Source organism: Antechinus flavipes, chromosome 2 (assembly GCF_016432865.1).
Source record: "Antechinus flavipes isolate AdamAnt ecotype Samford, QLD, Australia chromosome 2, AdamAnt_v2, whole genome shotgun sequence".
Classification (NCBI taxonomy): Eukaryota; Metazoa; Chordata; class Mammalia; order Dasyuromorphia; family Dasyuridae; genus Antechinus; species Antechinus flavipes.
The window spans coordinates 649,895,782-649,909,948 of NC_067399.1; the positions used below are offsets into that span (position 1 = coordinate 649,895,782).

At 38.4% G+C, this 14,167-nt stretch overlaps 1 protein-coding gene across 3 annotated transcripts in view; it reads right to left on the reverse strand.

The window, feature by feature from the left end:
* Window positions 1-11,253: 11,253 nt before the first annotated feature.
* Window positions 11,254-14,167, reverse strand: part of WAPL (WAPL cohesin release factor) — an 88,976-nt gene continuing 86,062 nt past the window's right edge. For all 3 annotated transcript variants that reach the window (XM_051982371.1, XM_051982373.1, XM_051982372.1), the window contains exons 19-20: window positions 14,015-14,110; window positions 11,254-13,681 (exon numbers count right to left, since the gene is read on the reverse strand). In XM_051982371.1, coding sequence (XP_051838331.1) covers window positions 13,616-13,681; window positions 14,015-14,110 — 162 coding nt within the window. In that variant the 3' untranslated portion in view covers window positions 11,254-13,615. The remainder of the gene's footprint in view (window positions 13,682-14,014; window positions 14,111-14,167) is intronic.

Consider the following 14,167-nt stretch of genomic DNA (forward strand, 5'->3'; position numbering starts at 1 on the left):
TGTAGTTTCCAAAATCATCAGCTGTTAAAAAAAAAAAAAAAGTGGGCCGCTTCTAAGAACCCCAAGGAAGCAAGCAGTGTGTGTTGGGGGGGGGGGAGGGGAAGGATCCATGAACCTTCTAATATTCCCTCAGCCCAATTTCTGAATCCTGCTGGCAATGGCCCCTGGAGATCACCTCCTCCTCCTTCTTCCTCCAGGTGCATCTGCTAATGGTGGTCATCCTGCAGACTCAGACCCAATGATGGAGCCTCTGCCTCTCTCTCTAGGATGCTGCTAGCTCCAGGAAGGCTTTTACTTCTCTCCTCCCTCCTGCCTCAGGCGATTCACCCCACTGTAGATTCACTGATGCTGGAGGGGAAATCCCTTCTCCCCCCTCCTCTCCATTTGGCTTCATTGCTAAATGAAAAGCCCTTTTTTCAGTCTTGCCCCTTCTTGGGATCTGGGCAGCATGGGACACTGTCTACAAAGTGCAGCCTTTTTGCCCCTGACCATCCTCCTCAGGCTCCTTTGCTACCTGTGACTTGGCTCCTAACCAGATTTCCAAGGCCCAGTCATGGGCCCTCATCTTCCCTCTCTTTACAGACCTTTCTTGATGACACCATCGGTTCCCATATGTTTCATTATCATGTATTCAGATAACCTTCAAATACAGATTTGTTTCCTTAGTCTGCTGAGCTTTTCTCCCAAGTCATTAGTTATATTTCTAAGTGGATCCTATAGATAAGTCAGCCTGTCCAAAACAAGTTTGCTACCTGTGCCCCAGACTGAGCTTTCTTCTCTATTTCTCTTTCAAAACTGTTTCCTAGAAATTAAGAAAATGTTTAATATTTTTGCAGAGCTTTATTACTCGGTAAATGAGTATTAGAAGCCTACGACATTGTGAGATAATAGTGTCTGCCCGCCGCAAGCTTGCACTTTACTTGGGAGACTCTACCAACAGGGGGTGAGGGGCTGCGTATATCAGGGAAGGGGTCGCCAGCGCGGGAAACTTGTGTTCCCACCTGGCTGCCCTCCTCTGGGACTCCTTAGACTTCTCCACCAGCCCCCAGGGAATCTCATCCACCTACAGACAAGAGTCACTCCTGGAACGGCCCTTTACCATCTCTGCTCTGCTTGGAGGGCAGACACATGAATTTCTCAACAACAGCATGGCAGCCTAGAGAGCTTGTCCTGAAAGCAGGGAGTTGATGGGCTTTGCCATAGCTGGCAGAAATTTGATGGGAAATATGGAAATCACTATGACTACCTCACTCAATATGGCCTTATAGACTCCCATAGACTTCTGTGGGGGGAGCCCTTTAATGCTTTCCCGTAAGCAACAGCACGGCACTGAGGGAGGCTGAAGACAGGGTTACTACTTCTAAAGCCTGAAGCTATCCACAATCATGGCTTAACCAGTGACTAACTCCTAACCAGGTGGTTATTTGCTTGGTCGGGCTAAACCTTCTGAAGTGAATCTCTGGTCTTCTGGGATTTAGGAGATGGTTCCATCGAGTTATTAAAAAAATTCATCACTTGTGGTCTAACTTCTCACGATGGGCACCTCTCCAAACTTAAGTCTCTCAGGTGGCCAGTACATAAGCCTTTCAGCCTGGGATAATCCGTAGGACCAATCATGAGTGCAGGGCCAAGGTGGGGGAACGGTAGACAGTCCTATGGAGAGCCAGGCAGCCCTGCCAGGGAGACGGCTGCTAGAAGGCACCCCAGAGTTACTGCCAACTGCGCAGGGCTGGTGCACGGAGGCCGCCTCCCCGGCTTCAGGCTGCCATACTGGTTGGCTGTGACAGGGTGGGGCAGCTGCCTGAGGCTTTCTGCGCTCCCTGCTTGTGCTGCCAGCCAGCGTGGACTCCAGGTCTCTGGTTAGGGACCCGTACCAGGCTGTGAGTAGAAATCAGGGACTTACATGGAGATAGCAGGTAGACATAACGAGACTTAGCAGTTGATCGGACACGTGGCGTGAATAGAAAACTGGCCTCCGTGTCACAAGGACCCGATTCAAGTCTCCCTCTGCCATATACTGTAATGTGATGATAGGGCACAGAGCGCTGGGTGTGGAGCTCATATGTGACCTCAGACACGTCCTAGCTGAGTAACCCTCAATTTGCCTCAGTTTCCTCAACTGTAAAAGGGTGATAATAAATGTATCCGCCTCCCAGAGTTGTGAGAAAATGGCCTAATTATATAGCACCTTATAAAATCTTAAAATATAACATTGGTTTTTAACTTTTAGTGTTCAAGCTACTTAATTCTATGGCAAAGGACCAATCTACATCAGTAGTGGAAATTCTTCAAGGTCCCTCCCTCCAAAGAAGTGCATTAGAAGTTTTGTATTAATAAGTTTAATTTAATCAGACCAGAAAATCTGGGCATGTAGGAAGCCATTTGCCACAGGTGGATAATAAACTTGGACAGCTAGGTGGTACAGTACTTCCCAGGATTATTGTGAAGATTAAAATATCTGGAAACGATTTTACAAACCTTAAATTATTATATAAATGGTAGTCATTACTTATAAGTAGGCCTGCTAATTCACTACTGAGGGAGAGGTATCACTACTACTTCAGATGGGCACCTCCAAGAATTGCCTTGGTCACTGAGAAGAGTAAATTGCTTGCTCTAAAACTGTATTGCCATTATGGGCCAGAATCAGGATAAACAGAGGCCATACCCATTTCAAAGAAATGAAAATTTTTCTATTTCCTAATTTACAAAAGCTCAATTTTCATAGAATATTCTAAGCCATGATAGAGAAATGCACCAGTTGGCTTATGGAGAGCCTGTAAATCAAGTGACCTTTTTCTACTCTAGTTTTTACTTTTTCAATTAACAATTTTATTTTCTCTCTTCCCTCACTATTCAAAAAAAAAAAAAAAAAAGCAAACCTTTTAACAAATATGGTAGCCCAGTGGCACATGGATAGTTCACTGGGCTTGGAGTCAGGAAGATGTAAGCCCCAGCCACCTCCTGTGTGACCCTGCTAATTACTTAATGTCTTCCAGTCCCTTCATCTATAAATTAGAGATAACAGCATCTATCTCCCTTGTGAGGATCAAATGAAATTATAATTGCAAAGTGCTTAGCATTGTACCTGGAACATAACATATGCCATCTTAAGGCTGATGTTATTGTAATATGGCAGAGGGAGACTTGAATCGGGTCCTTTTGACATGGAGGCCAGTTTTCTATTCCCACCAACAAGTCCCATCAACTGCCAAGCCTTGTCATTTGTACCTTGCTATCTCCCATGTAAGTCCCTGATCTACACTTACAGCCTGGTACAGATCCTTCACTAGAGACCTGGAGTCCATGCTGGGTGGCAGCATCACCAGGGAGCTCAGAAATATACCAAATTATCTCATTTGGTACATTTAATCCACCTGCCAGGAGGATGGCATCCAGTCTTGATTATTTTCCCCCTGGAATTATGTTTGATCAATAACTTGACAATTCTTAAGTTTTTAAACTTTTTTTTGTTTTTACAATGCTATTATATAAATTGCGCTATTTCTGTTCATTGCATAACTTTATACAATAATTCCCAGGTTTTCTTTGAAGCTTGTTTCCTTCTTATAGCACAATATTTCATTACATTCTTAAATTTTGTTCAGTCATTCTCCAATTGATGGGCAAGAATACTTATCCTCTTTTGTTTTTTTGGGTTTTTGGGGGGTGGGGTGGGAGGGCTAGACCAGAAGTTGCTGGGTCAAAAGGTGCAGTTTAGTAACATTATGGGGATGCTTCCAAATTACTTTCCAGAATAAATGAACCAATTCACAGCCCCAACAATTTGTCAAGGTGCCTCTTAACAGGCCACATTGCCAGAATAGGATAAAATAAGAAACAAAAGAAAATAAAAATAGAAATGAAAAAAAAATTGTCTTCAAAATAAGCTATCCACTAGGGCTGTCCATAAAATAAGATGGTAGTAATTGAAAAAAGGGGCAGACACCTGTTAATATACCACTTGAACCTCGGGCCCAGCTTCTTAAAATGTGATTTGCAGCTCCATATAGGATCTTATAAATGAACAGGGGTCCTGAAATTCTCATCAGTAAATGCTAGATTTGTACACCTATTTCAGACCTACATACTTGGGGGTCACAGAAAAATTTCTTGAGTGAAAATCCCAAGTGGAAAAAGCTTAAGATGCAGCACAAGTTACTCAGAATGGTATTACTTTTCCCTTCTGTGGTTGGCCTTGAGAGAGACAACTTCGATACTAAGAGTGGGGTCGTGTCTGCTTAATTTACATTAAAATGAAAGATAAATTTAAGGTTGGAGTCATTTACATCCAAAGAGAAAATACAAGGCACTTCTGACACCATACTCAAAGACTTTTCTCACTCTAGAGGTCACACAAGGCCCAGTGAGCACCTGAAACACAAACCACTCCTTCTGTCGTCTTGGAAGGTTTATCTTGAACTGCGCCCTTTCACTCTTCTTCAAATTATCACCATCTTTTTGTTATTAGCATGACCACAGGCCGGAGGTCAGAAAGCCCTGGCGCAGATCCCGTTTCTGACACTCACTAGCCAGGAGACCCTCAGCAAGTCACTTATCTGTAAAATGGCAGAGGTGGGAATAGACAACCGAAATACCTTCCAGTTCTACGGTCCCGTTACCACATCATAGCAATGAAGAGACTTTAAATAGTGACTATCACTTTAACTAGATGCTTGGTAACTTCACTGATATTAGAGGGGCAATGAAACTGTTTCCTTGGTTAAGTGACTTGGGCTCTAAAAGGGGTCTCAATCATGTGGGCAATGAGGGTTGTGAACACTAGTGTCAGATGCTTGGAACAAATGTTATTGAGAATACTATAAATTTAAATGTGATATCTAAAAACAAAGGCTCTCTTTCCCCCTACTCCCGCCCAACTTCCCAGCATTTTTAAAAGAAGATAAGAAAGTGAATGTGAGGATAAATACAAGTTTGTATTTCTTTCTGGTACTTCAGGCAACCTAAACCAAAGCAAGCTCAAGAATTTTATGCCAAGTTAGGGTTCTTTGGCCTGGCTTGTGGCCTCTTAGCAAGCTAGACTGTTCAAAGCCTTGCTCAAGGTCACCAACAAGGCACAGATATCAGATCAACAATTTCTGGCTCCAAATTCAGAACTCAAATCAATGTCAATGAAAAATGGCTACCAAAACTAGATCTCTGGTCTTCTCCAAGCTATCCATCTTTTCCCATTGTTGACATGACTTGTCCATATGGACATTCTGCTGGCACCTTAAAAGCTATCCAGAATTGTTCAATTTCCCCTAAAATTTCAGCAGTCTCTTAGATTCACTACAAGAGACTAGAGATGTTCAATCCATCAAGGCCTTATAAAGCACTGGTGCTAGTCTGATGAGACTAAAAGCTCCCCCCTCCAGAACTAAAGGCATGAAGAAAGGCTTCCTATAGAAGTGCCACAATATTGACAAGCAAACATGAGGAGGTAGCTGGGAAGTCAGTCCTGAAACAGCAAGTGGCAAATAGGTTAGCATGGCTGGAACAGAGAAGTGACAGCTATGTGCAAACAAGAAAGGTGAGGCTGGATTCAAAAGGGCTTTCCACGTCAAGCTGGAGTGTGTTATTTTTGGCACTATTAAGAAAAGCTTCTTAAGAAAATCATCCCGATTTCCCCAGCTCATGTGCCCTGCCCTCCCCTCCTCAACTATTTAGCTTGAACATGCTTGTCTCTGTATCTACCGATACCCTCATTATAACACAAGCCCTTTGGGGACAAGGACTATTCCACTTTCAGCTTTGTCTTTCTAGCACATGATGCGTAGCAGGCAATTAGTATTTGTTGTTTGATAAGATTTAGCTGATCTAGCAAAGTAATATGACTGGCTAACCAGGAAAAACAGGAAAATCAAGTGTCATAAAAAACAGCCAACACCAAACCAAGTGAAGTCTTTCCAAGTGGTGATCAATGGTGGCTCAAAGGGACCAACCGACTTATTTCTAAAATGCCTTGCATATCTCTATTAAGTACTGTATATTGATTCTAAAAGGATGCTGCCAACTGAAAAGACATTAATGGGGGTTCCCTATGACTTCTAGCATTAATTACAAAATCTGATTTTGCAATCCTTTACATCTGGTGCAGGCCTGAGCTTGCAAGTCTATACTCTTTTCCTAGAGCAGGGCTCCCTAAAACTTTTACTTGTGAAATTTTTGTGCAACACTGGGTATATTGCTATATAAAATAAGTATACTTTTAATGGTATTAAGTCATAATTTTGTGACCCCCTTTCCCCCATGCAGTTAAGTGATCCTCACAACCCACAAGTTAATTAAGCAGCTTTGGTCTAGAGCTGCTGGTGACCAAATGGAGTGAGGACTTTAAAATCTGTCAGGAAGACCCAGTTTCAAATGGCTTGGATCCTTACTAGCTGGGTGTCAACTCCCTGGGTCTCAATTTCCCTCAACTATAAAACAAAGATGTCTTAATACAGTGCAGATGGTAAGTGCTTTTCTGCTGCCTCTTTATATGTACAACACTCTCCTGTAAGGTATGCCTTCTCTCTCTCTCTCTCCTTTATCCCCTGGGAGAAATGGTTTTTGGGAAGGAAGCTATAGGGTAAGAAATTAAGTTAACTAGGATGAAACAAAAATATTGCCAGCATAAAAAAGGCTCAATTGAGATTAGATTAACAGAATTGTAAGGGATTCAGTTGTGACAGAGATTTCTAACTATGAGCTAATGATACATAAAAAGTGGTGTGGGATTTGAGCACTAAGAAGCTTGTATAATTCAATCGTTATCTCTAAGATCAAGAGGGAGAACAGAAGAAAATGAACAGGAATAGATTGCATGCTGGAGGGAAGCAAAGAATATACTGAAAATGGGGAATGGCTAAATTGTAGTATGTATTAATTATAGAATATTATTTGTTCTATGGGAAATAACGAGGAGGATGCTCTCAGAAAAAAAAAAAAAAAACTGGCAAATCCTCCATGAACTCAAGAAAAATATATACAAAGTAATAGCAATATTCTGGGATGACCCAGTAATAAATGACTTGGCTATTCTCAGCAGTACAATGATTCACAAGTGGTCTGAAAGACTGAAAAATCCTATCCATACCCAGGAAAGGAACTGATTGTGTCTGAATAAAGACTGAAGCATACAAACTCTTTCTTCTCCCTCTTTTTAAACTTTTTCTTGTGGTTTGGTTTTTCTTTTTCAATTAGGATTAGAAGACCTATGTTTCTGTCACAACATGATTTTTATGGAAAATGATTTGCATAATTTCACATGTAGTTTCTTAATGGGGGATGGAGGTGAAGAAGGAATCTGAAACAAAAACTTTTAAAAACAAATGTAAAAAAACTGTTTTAAATGTAACTGGGGAAAATTTTAAATAAGCAACTTGCTCATGTCACTTGCACAGGTATTAAACCCTAAACTTTCTAATCATAAATCCTAGTTTAATTTCTGTGTATACATTAGTCTTGTGGTCTATGAATACATTCCTCAGAATAATTTTAAAAAACCATCAAATACACACAAGTTATTATCAAAATACTTTTTCAAAACAAATCCAAGGGACACTGCCCCCAACACACACTTTTTTCTAAGAACACAATTCTGTACTGTTGACTTCTCCACCCTGCCCCCTTAAGAAAAATTACCTAAAATTACAATTTTGGACACTCTTACTTGAGTACTTGTTTTCTCTCTATATTTACTGCTGGTATGAGGCCACAAGTTATAGTGGCCACATGTCTTCCTGTCTCTTCCTACCACATGGGACCTGGATCCTTAGAGTTCTTGTTGATTTCATGTTACAGTCTGAGCAGGTGATTCCCCTGTATCTGATACTCACAGTTCTTTGGAGGAACTCATAACTGGAAAGAATATTCTTCCATTAAGAACGCATTATTTGAAAAAAATTGCTGGGAAAATTGGAAATTAGGATGGCAGAAACTAGGCATTGACCCACACTTAACACCGTACACCAGGAAAAGGTCAAAATGGGTTCATGACCTAGGCATAAAGAATGAGATTATAAATAAATTGGAAGAGCATAGGATAGTTTACCTCTCAGACCTGTGGAAGAGGGAGGAATTTATGACCAAAGAAGAACTAGAGATCACTATTGACCATAAAATAGAAAATTTTGATTATATCAAATTGAAAAGTTTTTGTACAAACAAAACAAATGTAGACAAGATTAGAAGGAAACAATAAACTGGGAAAACATTTTTAGTCAAAGGTTCTGATAAAGGCCTCATTTCCAAAATACATAATTGACTCTAATTTATAAGAAATCAAGCCATTCTCCAATTGATAAATGGTCAAAGGATATGAACAATTTCTCAGACGAATTAAAACTATTTATAGACATATGAAAATATGCTCCAAATCATTATTAATCAGAGAAATGCAAATTAAGACAATTCTGAGATATCACTACACACCTCTCAGACTGGCTAGAATGACAGGGAAAGATAATGGGGAATGTTGGAGGGGATGTGGGAAACCAGGGACACTCATACATTGTTGGTGGAATTGTGAACACATTCAGCCATTCTGGAAAGCAATTTGGAACTATGCTCAAAAAGTTATCAAACTGTGCATACCCTTTGATCCAGCAGTGTTTCTAGTGGGCTTATACTCCAAAGAGATACTAAAGAAGGGAAAGGGAACTGTATGTGCCAAAATGTTTGTAGCAGCCCTGTTTGTAGTGGCTAGAAGCTGGAAAATGAATGGATGCCCATCAATTGGAGAATGGTTGAGTAAATTGTGGTATATGAATGTCATGGAATATTATTGTTCTGTAAGGAATGACCAGCAGGATGAATACAGAGAGGACTGGCGAGATTTACATGAACTGATGCTGAGTGAAATGAGCAGAACCAGGAGATCATTATATACCTCAACAACGATACTGTTTGAGGATATATTCTGATGGAAGTGGATTTCTTCGATAAAGAGAGCTAACTCAGTTTCAATTGATCAAGGATGGACAGAAGCGGCTACACCCAAAGAAAGAACACTGGGAAATGAATATAAACTGCTTACATTTTTGTTTTTCTTCCCGGGGTTATTTATACCTTCTGAATGCAATTCTCCCTGTACAATAAGAGAACTGTTCGGTTCTGCACACATATATTGTATCTAGGATATACTGTAACCCATTTAACATGTAAAGGACTGCTTGCCATCTGAGGGAGGAGGTGTAGGCGGGAGGGGAAAAATCGGAACAGAAGTGAGTGCAAGGGATAATGCTGTAAAAAATTACTCTGGCATGGGTTCTGCCAATAAAAAGTTATTTTAAAAAAATATATTCTTCCATATAGCAACACTGATATTAATATTGAAAAGACAAGTTTTCACATCAGTCAGAAATATGGCTTTGTAATTTCAAAAGCAATTCAACACACTCCATTTCTCCTGATTAACACTTGGCTCACAAGAGAGTTATCAATTCAGAAAGACTTACTGATCAGCATGTGAGGAATACTTTCAAGTCCAGCCATCTCATTTTACAGATGAGGGAACTGAGGTGCAGTGAAGTTCAAGGACCCAAAGAAAACCAGGATTGAACTGAGGTCTATCCAGTGACTCCAAATTCAGTTTCTTACTACCTCAGAGCACTGCTTCTTCAAACATTCCTTCTCCAATCACAAATGTGGCAGGGGCCTTCAAATATTTTTCTCTTTTTTTTGGCTGAGGCAATTGGGATTAACTATCTTGGCCAGAGTTACATAGCTAGGAATATTAAGTATCTGAGGCCACATTTGAACTCAGGTCTGGTACTCTATCCGCTGTGCTATCTAGCTGCCTCTAAATATTTTCTGTTAAGAAACTTTCTAACTCTCCCTTCACTGAGTGACCACATTGCTCCCACTCCTGCACACTAACAGCTCATGTATACTAAAGCAACAGCTCATGTATACTAAAGCACTTTACTTATCCCTGGAATTGTTACACGCATTCTGCCAATCCCTCCCACCTGGATAACTGGAACCAACAATCTTCCCTTCCACTGTCTCTTCCTTATGTCATCCAAAACAACTCTGGCAAAATACAACTTCAAATGAATAGATCTGCCTAGAGCCTTCCCAGATTCCATGATGCTCAATCTTGAGTCCCACTGTTTGAACTCTCCTATGAGACCTAGCATATTTTAACTAGTATGATATTCTAATATCATATTTTAACTTGTGCATGCTTTATCCCAAAATCTGATTTCATGTTGGCACAACTTGGTGCTTAGAGTTGTTAATTTTTACTTCACAGGCAAAAGATGAGCAAAAAAAAAAAAGCTATGAGAAGAAAAGCACATGAATACACTGCTTTATGCTGTGAAGCTGGAATTGATCCAATCATTCTGGAAAGAAATTGGAATTACACTAAGATGCCCTGATTCTGACCTGGACATACTGCTACTACATGGATATCCCCCGTTGTCCCCCTCCCCCTCCCCCTCCAAATCAGTGCTATCTATTAAAGAACTAGATGTTCACTGATGGGAAGAGGCTAAAACATTCGTTTATGAATTAAGAGATGATGAACAATAAAGGATTCAGAAAGACAAAGCAAACATTAAAAACTACAAATAAATTTAAATCTAACAATTAGATACTAGCACAAAAAGTGATTTTAAAAGATGATTAGTTTTCTTTTCCTTTAAGTAATTATTCATTTGGTCAAATTACTCTGTTAATATGAAAAATCTGGGATGCTTATATTTTTTATATCTCTGACTAAAATGCAATTCTATCACAGAAACCTTGAGTTTTATGCCTGGAGTACAAGTTACTAAGTGTTTCTGCATCTTCAAGACAGGTTTTATGATACACTATGTACCTGAGTAGATATGAGAAAAGCATTTTGAAACTTTAAAGAGCTGTGTAAATTTGGTTAATGGAATTAGAATTAGCTATCAGAGAAAGGCATGTTGCAGATGTGATAGCTGAGAAGATAGACAGAATAACTAAATAGCACATAACATCTCTATTAAAACGGTCAAGTTCAAAAAATTCTGAAAGCCATTATGAGTATCTGTTACATAGGTTTTGATACTAAAAAGACCACCTCAATAGTTATGCTCAGAATATATTTTTAAAAGGAGGGAAATGAAGAAAAACACATTTTATAAAGAATTCTTTCTAAAATATAAAATTTTTGAATTGAAGGGAGTTATTTTTGTAGATGGCCCATGTGTTACACATAAATGAAATGTTGAAACCTTTAATAAAATATAGAGAAATAGACATTATATTAAAGACTACATATATATGTGTATATATATTGAAAGTAGCAATTTTATTTGAGTTAAAATTATTTACAAAAACCCAAAGACATACTTCATGAAACTGGTACAAACTATTTTTTCCTGCCGTTGGCTTTTGCTCCAAAGATCACAGCTGAGAAATACTGTATAAAATAAAAATAGGATTGGATTCAGAAAAGTACTCTACTGTTCTAATTTCCAATTGAGAGTATTTACAGAAATATTTACAATGGAAAAAAAGTTATTTTAAAATTTTAGTTAATTTGCAAGTCAGCCTCAAGAACCCTTGAATGCAGAGGTCTCTGAGGGTCCCAAACACACAAACGCACTGCAGTTCAAAGGTGACCACTTTGCCCTCCCCCCCCCCCCAATCCAATTCTGCATCTCTATCAGTGCTTGACAATTGGTTATTATTTAAAAAAAAAACTGTTAAACACTGAGGTAAATCAATTCCCATTCAAAACGATTACCAGTGTAACAGAGAAATGGAGTTAGCCCTGATTTTCTTCATTATTTCTAAGTTTCTCATTATTTCTTACCATCTGCCACTAGTCACTTTAGCCTACATGTTTTCTGAAATCCAAAGATCAATGAAAAAACATTATTCTAAAATTAAACAAAAGAGACAAAAAGTATCTGTCTGATTTATCTGTGAACATCATTTACTCATATACATATTTTAAATCAATTTGTTCTCAAATTTTTATATCCAGGGCAAACATGACCTCATTTTTTTTTTCAAAGTTACACTGGCATGTGTTCTTAGATGAGAAAAGGGAGGAAAAAGAAGAAACAAGCAAAACAGGATTTGCCTCTAATCAGTTACTTCCTTATAGAATCCCCAACAATCTGCATTATCAAAAATAGGAAGACATAGAAGGCAGCCACTGTATTCAAAATAATTACAGCTGGCACTGATACAAGAGCAGAGATTTGTAACTTTATACAAGGAAATAACAAAGTCTAAATGGTAAAAGATTAGACTTTCAGCTATTTTCCCCAATACACACCGAACTCTATTTTTTTTTTTTATGGCTTCAAGTTTTATAAATCCAATGAAGAAACATGATATAATTACCTATATAGGTATTTAAAAAATGTTGATGAAATAGATCTCTGGAAAGCCTGCAAATATTTGAGACCAGCTTAATTTAAAAGAAAAAAAACTATCAAGTTTTATTGGTCTGAATAATAATGAAAGCAAGAAATCACTGCCATGTTCCAAACTTAAATATGTAAAATGCATTTTCTGAGATTTTGTGTTCGATGAAAGTATTCAAACATGCTTTGCTATGAATTAGACTTTGGACAAAAGATCTTCTCTAAATCAGCAATTTAAGGCTTTATGTTTATGCATTTGATTTTGCCATTCTATAGAAGAATATACTAATAGAAATGTTATCTGGAAACATGAATTCCATTGGTGTTTTAGCTTCTTTATATCTACTGTACTGCGCATTATAAAATATATCTAGAGTCCGCCCTTGAAACAGAATAGTGTTTCAAAGATTTTTTTAACCTATAATTAAGTGTAAACTACCCTGGGATGATATTTCATTTTATCCTTAGCAGGGCACAACATTTAGAGTTACTGCATTTTCATATAATATTCCTTTTCAAACTGTTGGATTGCTTATTTTCTTGCATGCCGTCTAGAACTATGACATTTTATGGTATGTAGTATTCTATGGTTTAGGATGGTCTTAGAAATGAAAAATAGTCCAACAACTTGAACCTGGTCAAGAGTAAAAAAATAAACTATCCAATTCTTGCCTCTTTGGATTCCAACAAATTTTAAATATAGACAGTAGTTAAAAATCACAAAATTACACAAAAGCTTTATTTTATGATTTTGGATTCATTCAACAAAAAAGCAAAAGCAAATGAGACTCAAGAAAGGAGTTATGCTGCTGTCCAGAATGTACTTCAACACCTGTCTGATAACTCAGTAGCAAAGCTGCTTTTGCACCTGGCTGGCATGATAACAGTGGCTCAACATACACAGCAGTTGCATTATCAGCAGCAAGTTTTCTCGCCTTTATACTTGCCAGGACAAAGCAAGAAAAGAAGGGAGCAAGGGTAAATCCTGCCAAAATATGGACATTTAAATACTGCACTACATCATTAATAGCCTGAATTTTTTTCATCAGAACCTTTCACCCCTCATTTTTGATAGTTGCAGATTGATGTAGTAACTGTCATTTAGCAAATGCAGAATGCATGATTAAGAGACCAGGTAGTAGCTTTAAAATCCGAACACGAATGACACAGATGAATGCTCTTGGTGTATTCTTCAAGGACTTCTTTCATGACTTCTTCCTTTGTCTAAGGGTGGCTCCAGCAGGAGTGAGTGCCCGCAGCGGAAATGAAGTTATCTAGCAGTGTTCCAAGTATTCAATCACCCTAGAGATAGATTTCTGGCCTGTGGTTCCAACAGCACACTGTGGGCAAGAGAGTAATAGAAACCAAAAGATCTGAATTAAATTAAGCATTCAGAGTTTTAGTTTCTTCCTATTTTACTATATTAGTAAAGATACAGTCCAATCTCAATATAACACTCTGATGAGAAAAATATTTTAAGAGACAGAGTCCCCAAGATGAAGAATTCACCACACATACAATTAAGTCTAAAATAAAGAATAACTGTTTTGTAGTTTCTCTTAATTCCTCATTACAGCCCACAGTATTTATTTTGCACTGACAAATTAAATATTAAACGGTCCATGAGGTGCTAAGGAAAAGGAAAAGCATATTTTTAAATATATGTTACTTACGGTAAGATTCATGAAACTGAGAAATTTTTTGAGCATTTCAGTCATTATTGAAAAGTCCCCTTCAGGTAAGTACCCCCTCACAGTAGTCACATTGATCTGTGAAAACATTTTAATTTGACAAATATTTACAAGTATCTGCACATACAAAATAAA